General features: G+C 36.7%; 1 protein-coding gene across 4 annotated transcripts in view; it reads left to right on the top strand.

Annotated features, from left to right (window-relative positions):
* Positions 1-22500, top strand: part of LOC144973409 (short transient receptor potential channel 7-like) — a 279226-nt gene that overhangs the window by 29675 nt on the left and 227051 nt on the right. For all 4 annotated transcript variants that reach the window (XM_078915835.1, XM_078915839.1, XM_078915834.1 and 1 more), the window contains exon 2: positions 13572-14040. In XM_078915835.1, the coding sequence (XP_078771961.1) occupies positions 13976-14040 (65 nt within the window). In that variant the 5' untranslated portion in view covers positions 13572-13975. The remainder of the gene's footprint in view (positions 1-13571; positions 14041-22500) is intronic.

Raw genomic sequence — 22500 nt, 5'->3', positions numbered from 1 at the left:
TAGCAATTTTGATTTCATGTGGATTTGTCTTCATGACAACGCAGCCATTTCTTGCTGCCCCCTCTTTAACACATTAATGAGAATATAGCTAGCTATTATTCCACCCCCTTCATTGGAAAACCCTATAATTTCTTAGTAAATACGTATCTCATCGTTGAAGAATGCTTTGAACGCGTTGAATTAAAGATTTATTCAACGATTGAAGAATATAGACTATTCGCACATTGTATTGGTGTGAAATTAGGTGTAAAAGACAGCTGATTGGAAATTATAAATACTCTTTTCGTGGGCATGAATACACATCCAACGTTTTTATTTTTGAGTCAAATTGTCTTTCAAGCAGAAGGAGAAAGATATAAATTATGGTGAATAGAATTACTAATACCATACCATTTTGTTACAAAATATCTAATATCATTACTTGGAGGGATGGAAAAAAGGTATTCTTTCATTTCTTTGTATTTATTAAACTCGTAATATCTTTATCGTGCAATAACACTTACTCGCAAGCTCGTTGTGTTATTGGGCACGATAAAATAACTCGTTTAATAAAAACAAAGGAAAGACTCGTAGATTAACACTCAGCTAACCGTTAATAAGACCTGCCCTTTACATAAGAGTAAAAAATATATCCCTAAAGTTCACATCCCAATTAGGCGTCTTGCTGATTAGGCCATCGTGTTCTTCGTCACAGATAAGAATAGGACTGCGTATCGAGCAGTTGTAATAGTAGTAGAAATGGTAGTACGAAAACTACCGTGCTCTGGAAAAACCCATATTAAAAAATTTGGCCAGAAAACTCGTCCTTCAAATATCGATCGATTTAAATGACCTTCATCTTTGCTAAAACTCTCAAACCTGGACTTCGGCGAAGTCAAGATGAGGCCATTTAAATCGATCGATATTTGAAGGACGAGTTTTCTGGCCAAATTTTTTAATATGGGTTTTTCCAGAGTACGGCAGAATTGTAGTATCATTAGCAGTATACGTTGTATTAGTAAAAGATTAGTAACTTTAATCTTGCATAGATATTGCATGAAACAGAGGGCAGCCGTTTATCGCCACCCTTTGGATAGGATGTCAATAAGTATAGCTAGTATAACTCTCCGCTAGCTTTGAATAAGACACAAGCTTTTATATTGGCTGGGGGTCCTGATAGCTCAGCTGATAGAGCACTCGCTTCACGTGCAATGGAACGAAATCGATCCCGAGGGAAGTCGATACTTTTCCCCATCTCCCCCTGCCGACCCAGCAGTGATTGGGTAGCTGGGTCTGTTAGATCTGGGGAAAAATACTTTGCTTTAGACTCGCGCCCTTCCCAAAGGGTAGCAATCATTTGCTATTGTAAGTTTCACATCATTGAAACCGGGATAAACTCCTGCTTCACGGGCCTAATAGCTCTGAAGGACTAATTTTAAAAAAAAGAAACAAAAAACTTAAAAACTTGAGCTTTTATATAGTGCAATATCCACTAAATGTGCTCAAAGAGTCCCTGACTAACAGCAATACGTAACAAGATGAACGAGACATGCCTGGTAGGTGATATTATAATTTTTTTCTAACGGAGACAAAGCTGTTATCGGCCATGTACTCATTTTATATATTATGAGTATGATGAGAGAATGTGAGTAAAGAGCTTTTTCCAAGAACTTAACTATGTTCCGAGTGAGGCTCGAACCCAGGATCTTCCGATCAGAAAGCGAGGGTCATGCCACAAGACCACATAGTCGCACATAGCCATTTATTTTTACATTGGAGTAAAAATGTAGTAACATCAATGCTAAAAAATTATTAATTTTAATGCCGCATGGATATTTCATGATACTGAATACACATTTTTTGTTTCCCTTTGGCCTCTTAATAATATATTAACCAGTTAACTGTCACACTTCTGAAAAAAAAAAACACGCATTAAAAAATGTGTCCAGAAAAGTCGTTCTTCAAAGATCGATCGTTTTAGATTGTCCTTCATCATGACAAAAAAAAAAAAAAAACCCCACTCAAACCCGGGACTTTAAGGAAGACTTCGCGAAGTCCCAGATTCTAGAGTTTTTGGCAAGATGAAGGTCATTTAAATCAATCGGTAATACGCTTCAACAGTCATGACGTCACTTCCCTCGTAATGACTCATGGTAACTTAGTAACTGGCTCTAAACTATCGGAACAATGGCGGACGCCCTTATGAAATGTTTCTCCGACGACGAGAATAAAAATGCATCCAGAGGAGAAAATCATTATAAATCTGATCATATTTTGACTTTTATACATTCTGATCACATGACATATGAAAAGATTTAACCAGCATGAAGAATAAAAAGTACCCATATTCTTTGTTTAGAACCAGGCTGCTCGCCGTTGCTGGGCGACGTGACATCAGACTACCGAATCCAATTCAAGGACGTCTTTTCTGGCCAAATTCTTAAATACATGTTTTTTTCCAGAGCAATGCTGTTCATTAGTTAATGAGTGCTGATCTAGGCTTCAATATTGAAGTCAAATCAAAATCCGAGAAGTTGTGGAGACTTCACATCTCAGCCAGACGCCTGCCTTCGCTGTGATTAGGCTATCGTGTTCAACGTCACAGAAAAGATAAGGACTGCATATTATCTGTACCAAATACAAGACTAGTGGGAGTTTCAGATAGGAGGAATTTCATTGATGCATTCAAGACTTAACCCTTTCACGCCCAGATCAAATTCCTCTTGAATTATGGTTTCCTAGATCCATTTTTTTATCAGGTTTCAACTGACCTTTTCATTGTTTTTTTTTTTAAAAAAAATCTCGACTACACCCGGGATCGATCTCGGTCCCTTTGCGTGTGAAGCGAGTGCTCTACCAACTGAGCTATCGGGACCCCCATTTTCACCAAAAAGGAGTAAAATCGATAATTAAATATTACAAAGAAGGCATTGAGTATTATGTTTTTCTATTGATACCATGCGTTTAGGTAAAATACTCACAACATCCGCTAGCAAAATTAAACATAAAAATACGCAAAACTGTTCGTAACCGTTAACGTTTATAGTTTAATTGGGTATAATTTAGTGAGAACTAATCACTAAAAGGCAGTCTAAAAGTAAATACAAAGAGATGTGTAACGTCAACTTCGTTTCTTTTATACGATGGTGCATTGTGGCGTAATGAATACATAATAAGGAGCGTGTCAATTAAAGACAAGAAATCAATCAAAACATAACATCGTCGCTGCCTTCATTACAAACACCCGTCTTAAAGTAATAGAATAACTTACGATTTTGATTTGTGGACGCCAAAGTCGTTTGTGGAACATTTTATGATAGATAGAATGCAGCTGGCGTAACTCAGGTCTTTGTTAATGTTTTTTTCCATTCACGTTTATGAGTAATTCTCACTTAACTGTATTATTCAGACTATAAAAGAAGTTCATGGTTACACATCGTTTTGTGTGTTGGTCCGTTATACTTCCGGATGGCAATGTTGTGAGCGTCTTAGCCAAGCGCATACTATCTATATAAGTTTTGGTAGTGATGAAACTGAAGGCGAATCCACATTGCATGTCTACTCTGTTAGTGAAAACGATAGAATCTAGCATCAAGTAAGAATGGAATTGTACGGCCATGTGGTCTTGTGGTACGAGTATGACACTCGCTTTCGGATTGGAAGGTCCTGGGTTCGAGTCTTGTTCAGCGTATGGTTGATTCCTTGGAAAAAAAGGCTCTTTTCTCACATTCTTTCACCGTACTCAGTTGTAAAACGAGTACCTCGCGGTTAACAGCGTTGTATCTGACGTAAATTTTTTATTGTAATATCGCTTAACAGGCGTCATGTCTCGTTCTACATGTTGTGTGTTGCTGTTGGTCAAGAAGGGCCCTCTGTAAAGCGCTTTGAGCACGTTAAGTGAAAATGGCGCCATTTAAATGCACAAATTATGCTCAAGGTAAAATTGAAATAGCACCCCCTCCTCCCGCTATTAAGGGTTAATCAAAAGGTGTCTAGTTTATCAGTTTTATGCTAGAAAACACGCGCCAGGAATGTACGCAATGTGGAGCGGTGGGAATTTGAACTGGGAATTTTAGGCATCGAAAAAAGAGTAAGGTGAAAAAGATAGGAAAAACTCAGGGATAAGCTGGATAAATTAGCGTTATTTGGGCAGGTTGATGGTTGTGATAAATGTTGAAGGCAGAGGGTTTAAAATGTGGGATTATAGAATAACTGACGGAGCTCATTATGGGTCAATATTTGGTATTTCAGTAAATAAATGACATACAAAATTAGAACCAAATAGTCAGTTTTGCCTTCCATTCAAGTATTGAAAATGTTTCTGCTTGACCCTCGAAGGAAAAAACTAAAGATAGGTATTGAATTGTAAGCTTCAAATTGTTAGACGAATACAGACACTGTGGACGTTTCGAGTTTCCCCTTTATCAACAAAACACGATGAGGACTAAGGACGAATTACGAATTCAATACTTATCTTTATTTTTTCCTTCCATTCAAGGTAAATCTTTAAAATATCACTTAGATCATCTACAGTAAAGGAAAAAGGCAATTTTATAAAATGCGGAGATTTTTCATTGTTTTATCCATCTAGTTTTGCGGAAGACCCCGGTTTTACTATTGCATAATAGCAAACACTTATTTATGAGGCAGCACTATCATGTTATGACGATCGACCCAATCAGCAAAGTCCGGTCCGCATTCGTGCACCGTCGCAAACCCGCCTGGTAGCATCGTCACAACACACCTTTCGACTAGATGCTCTGCCGTCTCGGGTTCTTGCCCACAGCGTGGACATATTGGACAGGAAGTTAGACCCCACCGATGTAACGCATGAGGCATCCCTTTGTATCGACGCGCTCATATAATTATGTGGGTCTGAAATCCGAACGCAATCATGGGCCTAGATTAGCATGATTTTGCGTCATATTTTTTTGAGATTTCCATTACAACAATGAGCCCATCATGAATTGGTTTATCAGACCTGTATATATATATATATATATATATATATATATATATATATATATATATATATATATATAATATATATATATATATGTATGTATATATATATATATATATATGTGTGTGTGTGTGTGTGTGTGTGTGTGTGTGTGCTCGTCGCTTTGTATAACTCAAACAAACAAATAAAACATTGGAATTCGAGAAATATTCATCCATGCAAGCATCCAGTTAAAAAAATTTCTTTTGACCCATTATGACATTTTTACCACAATCACTTTTCTTAAAGTCAAATATTTTGATATTTAAATTTTCAACGGTTGATGTAAATTGTATACATTTTGACGTAAATAACAATGCGGAATTGAATGTTTCAACTATACGTCGACTGTATCTGTTTTCTTTTATTAAATTGAAGCTTACATTCAATTTCACATTGTTATTTATTTCTTTGAGCTTCGAGCAGCAAATTTCATATACATTTTGACAAGAACATAACATGGGTGAGGTCTTAAGAAGGTATTATAAACGTTTTCTTTTACGTTTGAAAGTTTGAACTCCTGTAACACGCGTTCCTAAGGTCGCTTAGGAACTTGTTTGAAATAGGCTTCAACAGTCGTGACGTCACTTCCCTCGTAATGACGCATAGTAACTTTGTAACTGGTTCTAAACTATGGGGAACAATGGCGGACACCCTTATAAAATACTTCTCCGACGAGCATAAGAGTGTACCCAGAGGAGAAAAACATTATAAATCTGATCATGTATTGACTTTTATACATTCTGATCAAATGACATGTGAAAAAGTTCTAGCCAGCATGACGGATAAAAAGTACAGATTTTTATTGCTTAGAACCAAGATGCTCGTTGCTGGGCGGACGTGACGTCAGACAATTGAATCCTATTCTCAACGTTGGACTTCAGGATTACTAGATTATTGTTATCAACATCAAGCGCGGCGTCTTTGCCGACATCGGCGACCATAATTTCCGTTATAGAGAGTGAGAAAGATTCTTGTCAGTCCTTCACCTTTCAAGTTGTTTCGGTTTTGCTCAAAGGTCATCCAGTGCTGCACCTGTTTCTTTTCCACTCAATATGTATAGTCATCCTAAAACGTTCAAGGAAAAACCGTTCTGTTCAAAATAAAAATGAAAATATTTTTTCTTCGGAAGTCGGAAAATTAAGTTCCTTGATGAACAAAAATCCTTGAATCCTTTGTGTGGATATGTGGTCTTGTAGTATAACACTCACCTTCGGACCAGAAGGTCCAGGGTTCGGGTCCCGCTCTAAGCGTCGTCGCATAGTTGAGTCCTTGGAAATAAAGACTATTTATTCACATTCTCTCATAAGTATTCAGATCAAAAGTAAAATTATTACCTGGCCGTAAACAGCGTTGTCTCTATCGAAAAAAAAAACAACATTTTTATAATATCGCAGACAAGATGTAATGACTGGTCCCACATGGTAAGTATTGCTGCTGGCTCGGGACACCGTTGGAGGGCTGATGACTTAAAGAGGAAGAGGCCCAAAGACAGGCCCAGAAAAACCCCCGGAGAAGATCAATGATTAAAGAGATTAAAGAGGCTGGCCTAACCGGGAACAACGTCGGTGTCCATGCAGACGACAGACAGACATGGACAAAATGTCTTTAGTAGATGATAGATGCCTTGCTGGGCTCGATAGGAATTAAGCAAGTAATGGAAACCCTTTGAAGCACATTGAGTACGGTTAGTGGATATTGCTCTATAGAAAAGTTCTGTCTTTAAAAAAAAACAAAAAACCTCGACAACCCAAGACCGGAAACGATTTGAGTGAGGCTTTCGATCGATCAAGAGATAAACAAATGCAGCGATAACGTATATTTATCGGGTTTAGTGGGTGGGTTGGGATGGTGGGTGGGTGGGTGGGGGGGGGGGGGCAGGGGACGGGTGGGAAGTTAGATGAAGTAAAAGATGCAAAACAGTCTGTCATAAAATATGTACTTTAACATTTACTTCCCATCCCCAGGTGCCAAAAACGTTATGATAAAAGTGCAAACTGTTGAATTTTGTAAATTTACAACATGAAGGGTATTTAACCAGTTACCTGAAATACACGTGTTTAAAAATGAGGCCAGAAACTTCGTCCTTCATATTATAAAGATCGATTTAGATCAGTTGGCCTAAATCACCCTTAATTGATATATGATATGACAGATGATTCTTATCTTGGCAAAAACCCGCAAACCTGGGTCCTCGACGTATCTGTTTTTGAATTAGCCAGCTAAAGAGGAATCATTTAAGTTCATTCCAACAAAGATTAGTGGCCTCGGATATCTTTGATATAATTATCAGTGGCGTTGCGCTATTGATTGGTGTGGTGCCAAGTACCACCTCTATTTCCGTGTTTAGAAATAATAGCAGCTTACTTTTTGTTAGATGAATCACACCGCACACAAATCTTGTCTGGCCCTTATAGTCTGATTGATTTATTTTTTAGTGAGAACTAATCACCAAACTGGCGGTTTGAAAACAAGGGACCTGGTGACGTCAATAACTTCATTCATTTATAATATAAGTTTTTCTCCCTATGAACATTGCCGCACTACCATATACTATGATGACGCCACGCTTCTGGATATCATGCATAAGAGAAGAGTTAAAATAAAAGACATGTTCGGAAATCTGACAGCGGTGGTCTGATATCCGTTTTCAACACATGTGTGTACAAGATGTGTCTTGTTATATCACGTAGGTGTGTTATAGAGTATCTCTTAGATTTAAAGTAGTTTTTGGCACACACCGATGGATCGTGATAAATTTCGATAGGAGTTTTATTAGGTAAATCTAAATGATATTAAACGCATGCATTGGTGGTCTGATGTATATGTTAAGTGTTTCAAGTGATATCTAAAGAAACGTGGGAGAAATATGTGATCCCCAATTGGAATTCTACACAGATGATGTTTGGCAAAAGAATTATGCTCTTAATTTTGAGGCCTGCGTTCAATATGCTGCGGGACATTGACGCGCAAATGTGGGGTTAGGTTGATGTTCAAACTAAATTTGAAACTAAACTTATTTGATTTTGATAATCCAATTTACTGTAAATTCTTTTACTAAGGAGATTGAGTGCGGCTATGTGGTCTTGTGGTATGACATCCGCTCTCGGATCGGAAGGTCTTGGGTTCGAGCCTCGCTCTGCGAATAGTTGAGTCATTGGAAAAAAGGCTCTTTTCTCACATTTTCTCACGTACTCAGGTGTAAAATGAGTACCTGGCTGTTAACAGCGTTGTCACTGTCTGAAAAAAAAATGTAATATCGCCTAACACGCGTTATGTCTCATTCTACGTGTTACTTGCTGCTGTTGCTCATGGACCATTTGTATAGCGCATTGAGTACATTTAGTGGACATTGCGCTATGTAAAAAGCACCTGTTTTAAAAGTGCAGTCGAGATTTTTTTTCTGACCCCCCCCCTCCCCCCCAATCTCCCACCCGGCAGCGATTGGGTTGCTGTGTCTTTTAGATCTGGCGGAAAGTGCGTTGCGATAGACTAGACTACTATTAAAGGGATAGCAAGCTATGGAAACTGGGATAAACTCCAGGTCCCTGAGCCTCATGGCTCTGAGACCTGCCTTTAAATTTATAAATTGTAGTCAAGTGGTTTGACACTCGCCATCGGATAGGAGGGTCCAAGGTTCGAGTACCGCTCTGAATAGCAGTTAGTTGAGTCCTTGGAAAAGGCTCTTTACTCATATTCTCTCACGTACTCAGGGGTTAAATGAGTACCTGGCCGTTAACTGCGTTGTCTTTGTAGAAAAAATTGTAACATCGCCTAACCGGCGTCATGTCTCTTCCTACATGCTGCTGTTGGCTAGGAACCATTGTAAAGAGCTTTGAGCACATTTAGTGGATATTATAGTCCTTCAGAGTCACCAGGTCCACAGAGCCATAGTTTATCCCGGTTTCTATAGCGTGAAACGGACAATAGCAATTGCTTGCTATATTTTGTATAGGACGTGAGTCTCCTGCAAAGTACTTTCCGCCAGATCTAACAGATCCAGCTACCCATTAAATGCTGGGTGGACACTTTTGTGGATATTGCGCTAGATCATTTTTCACGATTTTTCAATTTCAGGTCCTTTCAGGTTCAATTTTCACTTTACATTCATATTTCCTTTGGTCAAAAGGAAAATAAAACGTATTACAAATTATACAGCACGATAGCAAAATACGGATTAGTGGACTGTCTCACTTAAGGCTGATCGGTTCAAATCGTCGTGCACTTATTTGCAGGTCTGATAACCCAATTCATAATGGGCTCATTGTTGTAATGGAAATTTCAAAGCAAAAAATTGACGCAAAATATTGTCCATTTTGTAATGTCAAACTAGGCCCATACGTGGGTTTAGATGTCAGACCTGCATATATATGTACACATCGGTTCAAACCCTACTCAAGTGTTGAATGAACATGCAAGGACCAGTACTCAGTCTTAATATGTAGCTTTCTTTTTCCAACTGAATTGGGGTCAGAAAAAAAATCTCGACTGCACACCGGATGAATCTCGGTCCCTTTGCTTGTGAAGCTATTGCTGTAACTACTGAGCTATCGGAACTCCTTCAATCAATGATTGTGAAGTATTTTCCGCCATACATTATAGACTGAGTTAACGAATTCCTTCCAGACGGGCAAAGTGTGTAGAAAAAAAATGTTATAGTGTGTAACATAATCAGTCGGTTAGTGAAAAGGTTTGAACTGAGATATTGCCAAGTTTAGTTAGAAGGTCAATTTCAAAACAATAAAAAAATGAGTTCTTGTCATAAATGATTAAATCAACCCTTTTTGTACATCTTCGGTAAATATCAAAGCTTAATTTCACTTCTAAATATTTTTACAGCTAGCCAAGTTGAAAAATTATGAAATTTGAGAAAAAGTTGCTGGATCCCTTTCACATAGATCTGACCATAACTTCATGAAAAACCAACCGATTTACTTAAATAAAGATCAAATTCTCTGGGGAGCATATTCTTTGAAATAAATAAAATAGAATTGAATATCCAAAAGTTTCACCTTCCGACTGATTATGTCATGCACTGACACATATAGCTCAGGCTCAACAAAGGATTTGAAACAGGTCCTTTAGTTTTCGACTTGGGTACTCTACCAATTGAGTTGTTGGGACCACTCCCCCCCCCCCCCCCCCCCGTAATAAACTTAGCAAAATATTATAATCATTTCTTCTGGAATTGCACGTTTTCACCGAATAGCTAGATCTGATGTCTGTTAACCGTGCGAATGGGTAGATATAAAATGCACAACTATAAAACAAGCTATATTTAGACTGGTGAGGGATTACTTTAATCGCAGGACATCGATAAGCATGATAACCTGTTTTCTGTAGAGTTTTTCTTAACATATTTTCAGTGGGTAGCCATGTATGTCTCGTCCTACATGTTAACCCTCTCCTTACCACCTACAGCAAAGTCGTCACATTTGTTACAACATAATATACATTTTTCTTATTCAGTTTTATTGTGTACATCACAAACTTTGAAGAATGATCTTTGTTTAATTAATAAGAACATAAAGTTGTTTTGTAGAGAGCTTGTTTGAGTTTAGAAAATCATTTTTTTTCTGCGGGGTAAGCCTGTCATTTTGGAAGAATACCGAAAAGGATCGGTAGAGAGTTAGAGTGTTGCTGTTGGAGAGCGACGCAAAATACAGCGCTTTGGGGACGTTTAGTAGATAATGCGCTATATATAATTTTCTAGGTTTTTACTTATCTACTTATCTATCTACCGATCTATCTGTAAGCACATCTGTCTGTATGTCTGTCTATTTGCCAGTCGGTATATTTGCTTGTCTATTTATTATCTCTTTTATTAACTATCTGTCTCCCCTCAGCCTGCCAGTCAGCATTCTTGCTTGTCTATCTATCTATCTACCTACCTACCTACCTATCTATCTATCTATCTATCTATCTATCTATCCATCCATCCAAATATCTATCTATCTATCTACCTATCTATCTATCTATCTATCTATCTATCTATCTATCTATCTATCTATCTATCTATCTATCTATCTATCTATCTATCTATCTATCTATCTATCTATCTATCTATCTTTCTATCTATCTATCTTCTATTTATCTATCTATCTATCTATCTATCTATCTATCTATCTATCTATCTATCTATCTATCTATCTATCTATCTATCTATCTATCTATCTATTTAGCTATCCATCCACATATCTATCTATCTATCTATCTTTCTATCTATCTATCTATCTATCTATCTATCTATCTATCTATCTATCTATCTATCTATCTATCCATCTATCATCTATATATCTATCAGTCTATTTATCTATCTTCCTATATATCCGTCTATTTACACATCTATTTGTCGATCAATCCATCTATATCCATCTATCTGTACCCTTACAAATTCCTTCTTGGTTGGTCACAACTCACAATATTTCTTTTTTTTTTTTTAATTAAGAAATTTTATTTATGTGTGTTCGTAAGTTATATCCGGCTGGCAAATATTGTGAATAATTTAACCAAGCGCCAAGCATCAATGCCGTTTCGACACAATAGAAAAAGGATATTTTATTAGCTTTTAAATAGTGCCTGAGATTTTATTTTACCTAAACGCATAGCATCAATACCGTGTACTTTGTTAGTTTAGAACTAAGTGTCATTGTTTACATTCGGACAACTGTCCGAGGGGCGTGAGTTTATCCCCTTCCGCGAGGTGTCAAAACCGTTTCAACACGATGTGAATGTGAAAAAGATGTTTTGTCAACGTTTAAATAGTGCTTAAGATTGCATAGTTTTTTTTCTCTGCACTGTGGAACCAATAAAAGTGTTAGACTATAATTTGATGCGACCCTTGCTCTAGGGACGTGCGGGATTTATTGAACTCATGGGAAAACAGTGTTAACCCTTTACAGACAATGCTCGATTACTAACCCAACTGACACTGTATAATCAATATATATATATATATATATATATATATATATATATATAGAGAGAGAGAGAGAGAGAGAGAGGGAGAGAGAGAGAGAGAAAGAGAGAGAGAGCGCGTATATAGGAAGAACGAACTTGGCGTCACTCAGCTCTTTGCTATTTTAGACGGCTATTTTGGTGATTAGTTCTCACTGAATCAATCAGACCATAGACGTTCCATAATGTGTTGGTACGTTATATCCATCTGACTGATGTTGTGATTATTTTCCCTAAACGCATAACATCAATAGAAGGAACAAAATTGCCGTCACTCGCGAGGTCTTCCATCAAGTCCCATGTTTGAGACTTTTTGCCTAGAAGACGGTAATTTAAACCGATCGATATTTGAAGGACGACTTTTCTGACCAAATTTTGAGATACGTGTCTTTCCAGAGTACGGCAGTTAACTGGTAAAAAGATAGATGAATGAGAACTGGTTCATCGAAGGTCGCCAACTTCTACTCCAATTTTTATCGATCCCATTGGGCCAATATAATATTGTTTTATGCACTACTCACTGTATAGAGCGAGCTGTCATTTTTTCCACACTTCTCAAACGGTCATATCTTGGATTTTTGCCTCTTGCTATAGTATTGAGGGTGGAAATATTGACGATGATAATAATGATTAGAATGATGATGATGACGATACTACTACTACTACTACTTCTTCTACTACTACTACTACTACTACTACTACTACTACTACTACTACTACTACTACTTCTACTACTACTACTACTACTACTACTACTACTACTACTACTACTACTACTACTACTACTACTACTACTACTATAAATAATAATAATACAATAATAATAATAATAATAATAATAATAATAATAAATAATAATAATAGCAATAATAATAATAATAATAATAATAATAATAATAATAATAATAATAATAATAATAATAATAATAATAATGATAATAATGATAATAATAATAATAATAATGGAGAAGAGAGAATTTTGTTTCGCCAACTTTTAAAAGCAACTGAAACTTCCCAATTCCCATTATTTCTGAACTTTAAATCCAAATTTCTCCATCTTGTTCAATTTGACATAACACCAGATTAACACCAACGGGTCATATTTATTATTCATCTTGTTGTCTTATGTAGCAATAAACGTGAACAAATTCCTATCTCAGTGTCATATTTATTATCAGTTTCAAATGTCAAGGGAGGCAACTCAAAAGTCATGAGATAATTCTCTAAGGTTGAATGATCGCTTTACTCAAAATCATTAAGGATCTGAACAAGTGTGTATGGAAGAATGCCAGACAAAGCAAGAAATAAAAATACAAGAAAAAATAACGATACCAAGAATCAGTCTTACTCGACTGGGGATCGAACCTCAGTCTTCCTGATTACCGGAAGATATGTATGAAACGGTGCCACACAAAGCAAGAAAGAAAAATATACAAGGAAAAAATAAGGATCCCAGAAATCAGTCTTACTTGACTAGGGAAGAATTTTGGGATTGGTTTTATTTCTTGTAGTATTCTTTCTTGATTTGTCTGACACTATTTTATAGACATTTTCTCATATCTTTATCTTACACCAGTGCCTTGCTCCCTAATTTATCAATTTGATAACTAAAAACATTCATTTCTATTTTCAGATTTCAGACCTGTTCATCGCAAGCTCTCGTTGTTCGTTGATGCCTCATCCAACCAGCATGCCTAATGAACACTGGAACCCCTTAGAAACATCTTCAAGAATTATGATACTGTTCTTTCCTTGAACCCTCTCTCCCCCCACCCCTCTCCCCAAAATAACAGTTACTAATTCTTAAAGCGAAAGGGATAACGAAAGTGAGTCACGTGATAAATGGCTTGTGTGGCCCAGCACATCCCTCCATAACCGAAATCCGTCAATAGTTCATTGTCGTTCCAGGACATCGTGTGTAGGTGTTTTCCAGGGGAGATAATAGATAGATAGAATCTGTTGTCGGCGACTTTTTCGTCGACAGGCAAATCTGACAGGATTCTTTTCGTAGCGGATCTCCCTTCAATCTCCAGCAGGATGTCTCTACGTGGATACAATCGAATCTCCCTGCAGGAAATGGAGGACTTTGAAGATCTCACGCTGTAAGTAATTAAATATATTATGATAGACAATTATTTTTTATGCCTTCGAACATTGTACCGTCTGATGGAGTTACTTTGCCTCACGGAGTGACTTTACCCCTGCCGATTTGGAGCATTTTGAGTATTCTCATGCTTGTTGCAGTTATCTCCCTTGTGAGAAGACTTTCGTTTTAATCAAAAGAAAGAACTGTCAAAATACTAAATATAATCTAACTTGTCCAAATCTACAAAGGCAAAGTTACTCCTTGAAGCAAAGTCACCCCTTATGACGGTATAATAAGCTGTGAATAGGATCTCTTGATCAAAATAGGTAATGTATGTTAAAGGAATTTAAAGCATCGTCTGTTTTTCATTAAGCAGTCCACTAGTTTTGCGACGCGTCGATGAAGCACATCTTAAACTGTTTTCTATTGCATCCTAGTATATTTTTTTGCTCTTCTTCTTTGTTATAAAAGTCTGTAATGACTTTAGATAGGAAGATGAGGCACTGTTTAAATCGTAGACACACTGCCTGATGTGTCACTTATCACACATAATTTGGTTTACGCAAAGGACAAAATTCCTGTATGTAACCATTGAACTATTCGGCTGTTGACATTTCACAGACACCTGCATTGACTTTGAAGGAAAATATATCTCCTTTACTTTTTTATTATAATGTTTGGGTAAAGAAAATGACTAATTACAACAAAAAAAACCTCGATACCATTCTGGTCTGAGTAAATTATGCTGTGAAAAAGTTGACGGCCATTGTATCCTTTGTAAGTGGGTAAAAACAAATATGGGCATTAATAAGAAAGTGTAAAGCACTGCCCTCAGACAAACTATGAATTGTTATTGATCTAAAATGGGGGAATCATCTATACTTTCCTTGCAATGAACAGGCGTTGCCAGACAATGTATAATGTGTAGAAATTACACGGCATTGTCCTTTAATAGCTTAGTTAATACTCCTCAGCAGACAATCATTCAGTCGTCCTTCTTCTCATTCCGCAACGTATCTCATTCAATTTCTTTCTTCTGCTCCCCCGTAATCCTCATTCCCTCTCCCCCCTCCCCACCGCCTATCTATCTCTCATTATCCTTTCTCTCTCGCACTTACCCTCTTTCCCTATCTCTTACCTTTACTTTCCCTCTCCCTCTAGATCTCTTTCCATCTCCCAATCTATATTTCCTCCCCCCCCCCCCTTTTCCCTTTCCTCTCTCATTCTCTCCCCTCATATCTCTCTCCCTCTCTCTACCCTCCCCTCTCTTCCCCCCCTCTCTCTCTCTCTCTCTCTCTCTCTCTCTCTTTCTCTTTAAACCTCTTTCTTCATTTTCCCCTCTACATTCTCCTCCTTTCCCCCTCTATCTCTTCTTTAATGTTGTGTCCTATGTCTCAGTCAGCCCCTCCATATACTCGTCCTAACAAATATTCTAATATATATATATATATATATATATATATATATATATATATATATATATATATATAATATATATATCTCTCTCTCTCTCTCTTTCGCCCTCTCTCTCTATATTTCTACCCCTCACTCACTCACTCACTCTAGAACACACACACACACACACACACGCACACACACACACACACACACACACACCTCTCACTACAGTATCCTACCCGTCCTTCCTCACCTCCTCGCTCTCTCTTTCCCTCCCTCCCGTGTTTTCTTTCCCATGTTTCCTCTAGATACTCATCCTCCCCAAAACTCTAACCCAATAAATCTAGAGAACAAACCGAATATCCATTATTCCATTTTCCTTTCTTAGAATGAAAAAAAATATTTGGAAACAAATTAAATTGGAACAACCTGGAAATTAATGCCTTGGGCAGTGTCAGATTATTGATTTTGGTATGTCAGTTAGATCTTTAATCTTCGGCCATCTCAAAACTCTTTCCTTCAAATCGATAGCTGCGTGCACACAAATGTACATGCTTGTTTCATTTGAATAATTTGTAGAATTAGAAATTTTGTAAGAAAAGAACAGTTCTATATTACGGACGAGGAACGCAATGAAACTCATCCAAAATAATTATATAAGTACTATTTGATATGTTCAAATTTCATTATCAAAATGGATAAATAGACATGCATTCATATATATATATATATATATATATATATATATATAAACAGGGTGTCCCAAAAATTTATACATCTGAATAATAATTGTAACCGTAGAATTTAATAACATTTAATTATCTTATCACTTATATAAGTGTAAAAATATTTATAAGTATCATTTTATTGGGGTTTTTTTCCACTGCATTTTAACTACATTCAAAAATAATAATTGCATTTTATTAATTCCCATAATTACATTTATTTTGATGTGTATTCGACTTTTTGAGAAACCTAAAACACGAAATATGTTTTATGTATTTTCTATTACATATAAAATATTTCGTATTTACTTGAAGAAGGCCAAAGTTCGAAACGTTTATTTTGTGTTGTTCCCATATATATATGAGTCACATTTACTCACGTTATCATTCTTTCCATCTTATTGGCTCATTTAGGCACATCTAGGTTTTGGTTTTGCTACTCAAAACAATTCTAAAGAGCTGAGTGACGTCAAATTGGTTCCTTCTATACGTTTTCACCAGCCGCTGGGTGGACAAAAAACTAAACCACCAAAACCACAACAACAAAAAAAAAAAAAAAAACAAAAAAAAACAAAAAAACAAAACAAAATAACAACAACAAGAGCAACAAACAAAAAACATAAACAGCAAATTAAAAAAAACAAAAAAACAAAACAAACCCTCCCCCCCAAAAAAAACAAAACAAAACAAAAACAAAACAAAATCCAAGACAAAACGATTAAACATGAAACAAATAGAAAATAAAGCACCCTTTCCTTGTTTCATTTTGAGACGGAAATTGTGAAGATTAAGTGCAGCTACTTGCTTCCCCTTAACTCATTCTTCTTCTTCTTCTTCTTCTTCTTCTTCTTCTTCTTCTTCTTCTTCTTCTTCTTCTTCTTCTTCTTCTCCGCCTACTCTTCCTCCTCCTCCTTTTCCTTCTCCTACTCCCCTCCTCCTCCTCCTCCTCTCCTCCTCCTCCTCCTCCTCCTCCTCCTCCTCCTCTTCCTCCTCCTCCTCCTTCTCTTCCGTCTTGTTTTCTTTATCATCGTTTTCTTCTTATTTGACTTCGCAAAGTCCCAGGTTTTAAAATGTTTGTCAAAATGAGGTTCATTTAAATCGATCGATATTTGAAGGACGAGATTTCTGCCCAAATTTTCAAATATCTTTTTTTTCCCAGAGTACGGCGGTACTGCACTTCTCTCCTACAATAGCATTTCTTTCATAGCCTTTGAGATATTCCGTAGCTAAGCACTAAAATATTTTGCTTGTAACGTATTGATGCTATGCGTTTAGACAAAATACCCACACCCGCCAGCCGGATATCCCGTACCTACACATAGAACTATGCGTGACCTTGAGCGTTTATTGTCTGATTGGTATAATTTAGTGAGAACTAATAATTAACACGGATTGTCTCAAAACAAGAGCAAACAGCTGCGTGACGTCAAATTCAATTTTTCACATTCTATAGATAGAATGAAGTTCACATCACGTCAGGTCTTTGTTATTAATTTTTGCCATCCGCTTTTATGAGTAATTCTCACTAAAAGGAATTAACCAGACTATAAACGTTTAAGGTTACACATAGATTTGTGCGTTGGTCCGTTATACTTCCGGATGGTGATAGCATGCGCTTGGCTAAGAAGCTCAAAACATTGCCATCCGGAAGTATAACGGACCAACACACGAAACTTTGTGTAACCTTGAACGTTTATAGTCTGGTTAATACCATTTAGTGAGAATTACTCATAAACATGGATGGCAAAAAGCAATAACAAAGACCTAAGTGACGTCAACTTTGTTCGATCTATTTAAATTAAATATGAAAAATAATTATATTTGTGGTCTTCATAAAAAAAACAAAAAAAAAAAACCACCAAGTGTTGTACGCATTCCCCCCGAGTACGCCCGGTGCGCAAAATATCCAACATCTGGAAAGTGTTTACAAACATTGTGAAGTTTGTTTCGGTAAAACTTCAACACCATAGAAGACAACACACCTTGTCACACAGGCGTGATTTGGTGCACTGTAGTATGTGTGATTTATATTCATTCTAAATAACTTATGGTGTGTGTTTAAGTAAGGTACTCACCAATTCTGACCGCCAGATCAATCGTGTCAGTTCGGAGGAAAAGTCATGACGTCACGCCTTCGAAATTATCTATTCTCAGTCTGAGATGTTTGGTTAAGATATTTGGTCAAAGTCAAACTTTCACAGCCATAAAGAAGGGTTGACCAGACATAGCATCTCAGAACAGCCATGTTTGTGAGTAGATTTTTGACCAATCAAAACATAAAATTTGTGACACACCCTCACACGTGCTCGGACAAACATATTTGGTTGTTTATAAACAGTAACGTGAATGAAATCGCCCTCTCTCTGATCATTGTTATTGTTTTTATACCGCCAGATGGGTGACTAGTTATCACACGATTTTCTCGATCAGATTTTAAACGGTTACATTTATACATAGTTTTCTGTGTTAGTTCTATTGATCAAGCGGTTGAACAGTGGGTATTTTATTTAGACACATACCATCGAGAGCAAAACCTGTGTAGTTTGCTGTGTCTACCAATCTCTACCATTGTTTATATTATGACGATTGTCCGAGAGGCGTGGTTATCTACCTGTTAATTCTCACTAAACTGTATTTAGCAGACTATAGATAGTATTCAGATGACGTCACTCAGGTCTTTGTTTTTGCCATCCGCGTTTATGAGTAATGCTCACTGAACTATATTAACCCGACTATAAACGTTTATGGATACACACCGTTTTGTGTGTTGGTCCGTTATACTTTCGGATGGCAATGTTATGAGCTTCTAAGCCAAGCGCATACTATCTATAAACGTTCAAGGTTTCATATAGTTTTGTGTCATAAACGCGGATGGCAAAAAAAAAAAAAAAAAAAAAAACAATAACAAAGACCCGAGTGACGTCTATTTCGTTCGATGTATAGATAGTATGCAGATGACGTCACTCAGGCTTTTGTTATTGTTTTTGCCATCCGCGTTTGTGAGTTGTTCTCACTAAACTGTATTAACCTGACTATAAACGTTCATGGTTACACAGAGTTTGTGTGTTGGTCCGTTATACTTCCGGATGGCAATGTTGTGAACTCCTTGGCCAACCGCATTCTATCTATAGATAGTATTATGCGCTTGGTTAAGAAGCTCATACGAGATTTTAACTGACAAGATTGCCGAACTGAAATCGAAAGGTGACATTATCGTTATAGGTGATTTAAACTCAAGGACGGGCGGGCTATTTGATATCTATAAAGAAAATATAAGTTTTGAAAAAGATAATAATATCACAAAGATAGACGGCATCAGATGTATGGCAATGGAACACCTGTCAGTCAACAACATGCTTGTCAATCGTCCAAATGAAGATAAAGGAGTAAATGAGTGGGGGCAACGTCTTGTCAGAATGTGTAAAATGAGTGACATGGTAATCATCAATGGTAGGGCGGGGGAAGATAAAGGGGTAGGGAAGATGACTTTTTGTAACAGAAACGGTCAAAGTACTATTGACTATGCGTTGTGTTCATTGGGCATATTACCTTTAGTAAACAATTTTATTGTGAACGATTTTAATGCTTATTCCGACCATGCTTCCATTGTTTTGAAACTTACATGTCAAACTTTAAACCATTCACCAGATTTACATTCCAATACAACATACAAAAATAGAATAAAGTGGAGGGAGGAGAAAAAGGGGGAGTTTATTGCTAACATGCAACAAGTTGAATGTACTGAGAATTTGCTCGAAATTTTAAAAATACTTGATAGCGACGGAGACGATGACGAGATTATTAATGCTAGTATCACAAAATTAAGTGAATTAATTTTGGCTGCTGCCAAACCTCATCAAGTAGGAAAACAACTTAGTAACAGGGCCAAAACGAGGGGATGGTATGACGGGGAGTGTCAGGAAATGGGGAAGGTATTTACAAATTTGAAAAACATATACAAGAAAACAAAAAATCCATTGGATAAATATAAAATGTGCAAAGCAAGAAATGACTATCGGAAATGTTGCCGAACGAAACGGACAAGGTTAAAGTTGCAGCAAGCAGATGACCTAATACAATTGTGCCGCAGTGACCCGAAGCAGTTTTGGAATAAAATCAAAAAGAGGGAGAAATTAGTCACGGGTGATTGTGATTTTACTACGCACTTCCGTACCATGAACAATATTCAATCCCCACTTGGCTCGGGTGAAAGTGAAGTGAGCAAATGGGAAAAAAGTCACGATGCCCATTATGATGAATGGTTGGACGGGGATATAAACATAAACGAATTAGAGTATAGTATCAAAAGCTTGAAAAATAACAAAAGTGCGGGGTACGATTTAATTCTTAATGAATTTATAAAATATGGAGGTAGTGCTCTTCGTCAAGTTGTACTAAAGATTTTTAACAAAGTATTTAGCAGTGGCATCTTTCCCCAACAATGGGCAATTGGTGAAATCATACCCATATACAAAAAAGGGGGAAATTAATAATCCAGACAACTACCGAGGCATTACGCTGTTAAGTTGTATTGGTAAACTTTTCACTGCAATATTAAATCGGAGATTATGTACTTGGGCAGAATTAAATAACGTCATTTCAGAAAATCAGTTTGGGTTTAGAAAACAAAGAGGAACAACTGACTGCATATTTATCTTACATGGTTTATTAGAATTATTTTTAAACAACTCTAAGCCCTTATATTGTGCTTTTATTGACTGAAAGCAAGCCTTTGACAGTGCTAATAGAAGGGCTCTGTGGTTTAAGTTACACAAGAACAAAATCAGTTGTAAAGTCACAAACATTCTTCAAAATATGTACAGTAAAATAAAACTTTGCATCAAACAGTCAATTTTCACATCCACTACGAACAAGCGCGATGACCCTCATGATGAATGTTTCTTCACATCAACAAATGGGGTTCTTCTGGGAGAGTCTCTATCTCCGTTTCTTTTCTCTGTGTTTATAAATGACATTAACGAAGCTTTTGAACAGCATAACGACATAGGTGTAAACATTAACTCATTGCTGTTAACTGTCCTTTTATTTGCCGATGATATGGTTTTATTCAGTGAAAGCAGAACTGGTTTACAACGAGGACTTAATTGTCTAAGTGATTACTGTTACAAATGGGGTTTGCGCGTTAACACAACAAAAACCAAATGCGTTGCCTTTAAAAGAGGTGGAAAGATCGGGATGATGGACAGGTGGTTTTATAGAGACAAATTATTAGAAACAGTAGGGCAATTCAAATATCTGGGGTTTATGTTTGGTAGTAGTGGAAGATTTACGAAAGGAATACAGAACCTTGTAGACCTAGGTCGTAGAGCAATGTTTAACTTATATTCTCTGCTCCACCAATATCAGGAATTATCACCTTCCACCCAACTCCATCTGTTTAATACTCTAATATCACCAATACTTTATTATTCGTGCGAAATATGGGGCTATTGTGAAGCGGTAAAAATGGAACAAATGCATTTAGGATTCTTAAAATCCATACTGGGGGTAAGGGAATCTACACCGTCAGCTTTCGTATATCATGAATTAAAAGTATTCCCATTAATCAATCAGCGATTAATAAGAGTAATTAAATACTGGTTTAAAATTTTAAAACTACAAGAAAACAATCCAGTCAAGATAATTTATAATAAATTATTAACACAGGCTACAGAGCATATCTCTTGTACTAACTGGGTAACTTTGCTAAGAGGAATGTTGTGTAAATATGGTTTTGGATACGTTTGGGTTAATCAATAGATAGAATGCGCTTGGCCAAGGAGTTCACAACATTGCCATCCGGAAATATAACGGACCAACACACAAACTCTGTGTAACCATGAAGTCTTATAGTCTGGTTAATACAGTTTAGTGAGAACAACTCACAAACGCGGATGGCAAAAACAATAACAAAGACCGGAGTGACGTCATCTGCATACTATCTATACGTTGAAAATGAGAATATGTTTTTACATACTTTCAGTCAACGCCTTAGCGATATTTTTTTACAAAAATGTAAAGAGGAGATAAGATCAACTAGCGATCATAGACTTTATAAACATTTGGACAATGACAATTCTGTACGCTATATATTCGAGATTAAGGAAAAAGTAATTCGATTCGCCATTACAAAAATTAGATTAGGTTCTCATAATTTTATGTGCGAAAGGGGGAGATGGCAGAGACCAAAAATTGATTTTCCTTCTAGGCTCTGTATAAATTGTAACTCAATTGAAGATGAGTACCACATAATCTGTGAATGCAGACGGTATAACTATTTCAGAGGAAAATATTTACCTAAGTATTTAATTGAAAAACCCAATATGTACAAGTTTATACAATTTGTAAATAAC

This window comes from Berghia stephanieae, chromosome 5, assembly GCF_034508935.2.
Source record: "Berghia stephanieae isolate SIO BIC M18660-M18661 chromosome 5, UCSD_Bste_1.3, whole genome shotgun sequence".
Taxonomy (NCBI): Eukaryota; Metazoa; Mollusca; class Gastropoda; order Nudibranchia; family Aeolidiidae; genus Berghia; species Berghia stephanieae.
The sequence above is the reverse complement of the archived record's forward strand: the minus strand, read 5'-3'. Positions and strand labels throughout refer to the sequence as shown.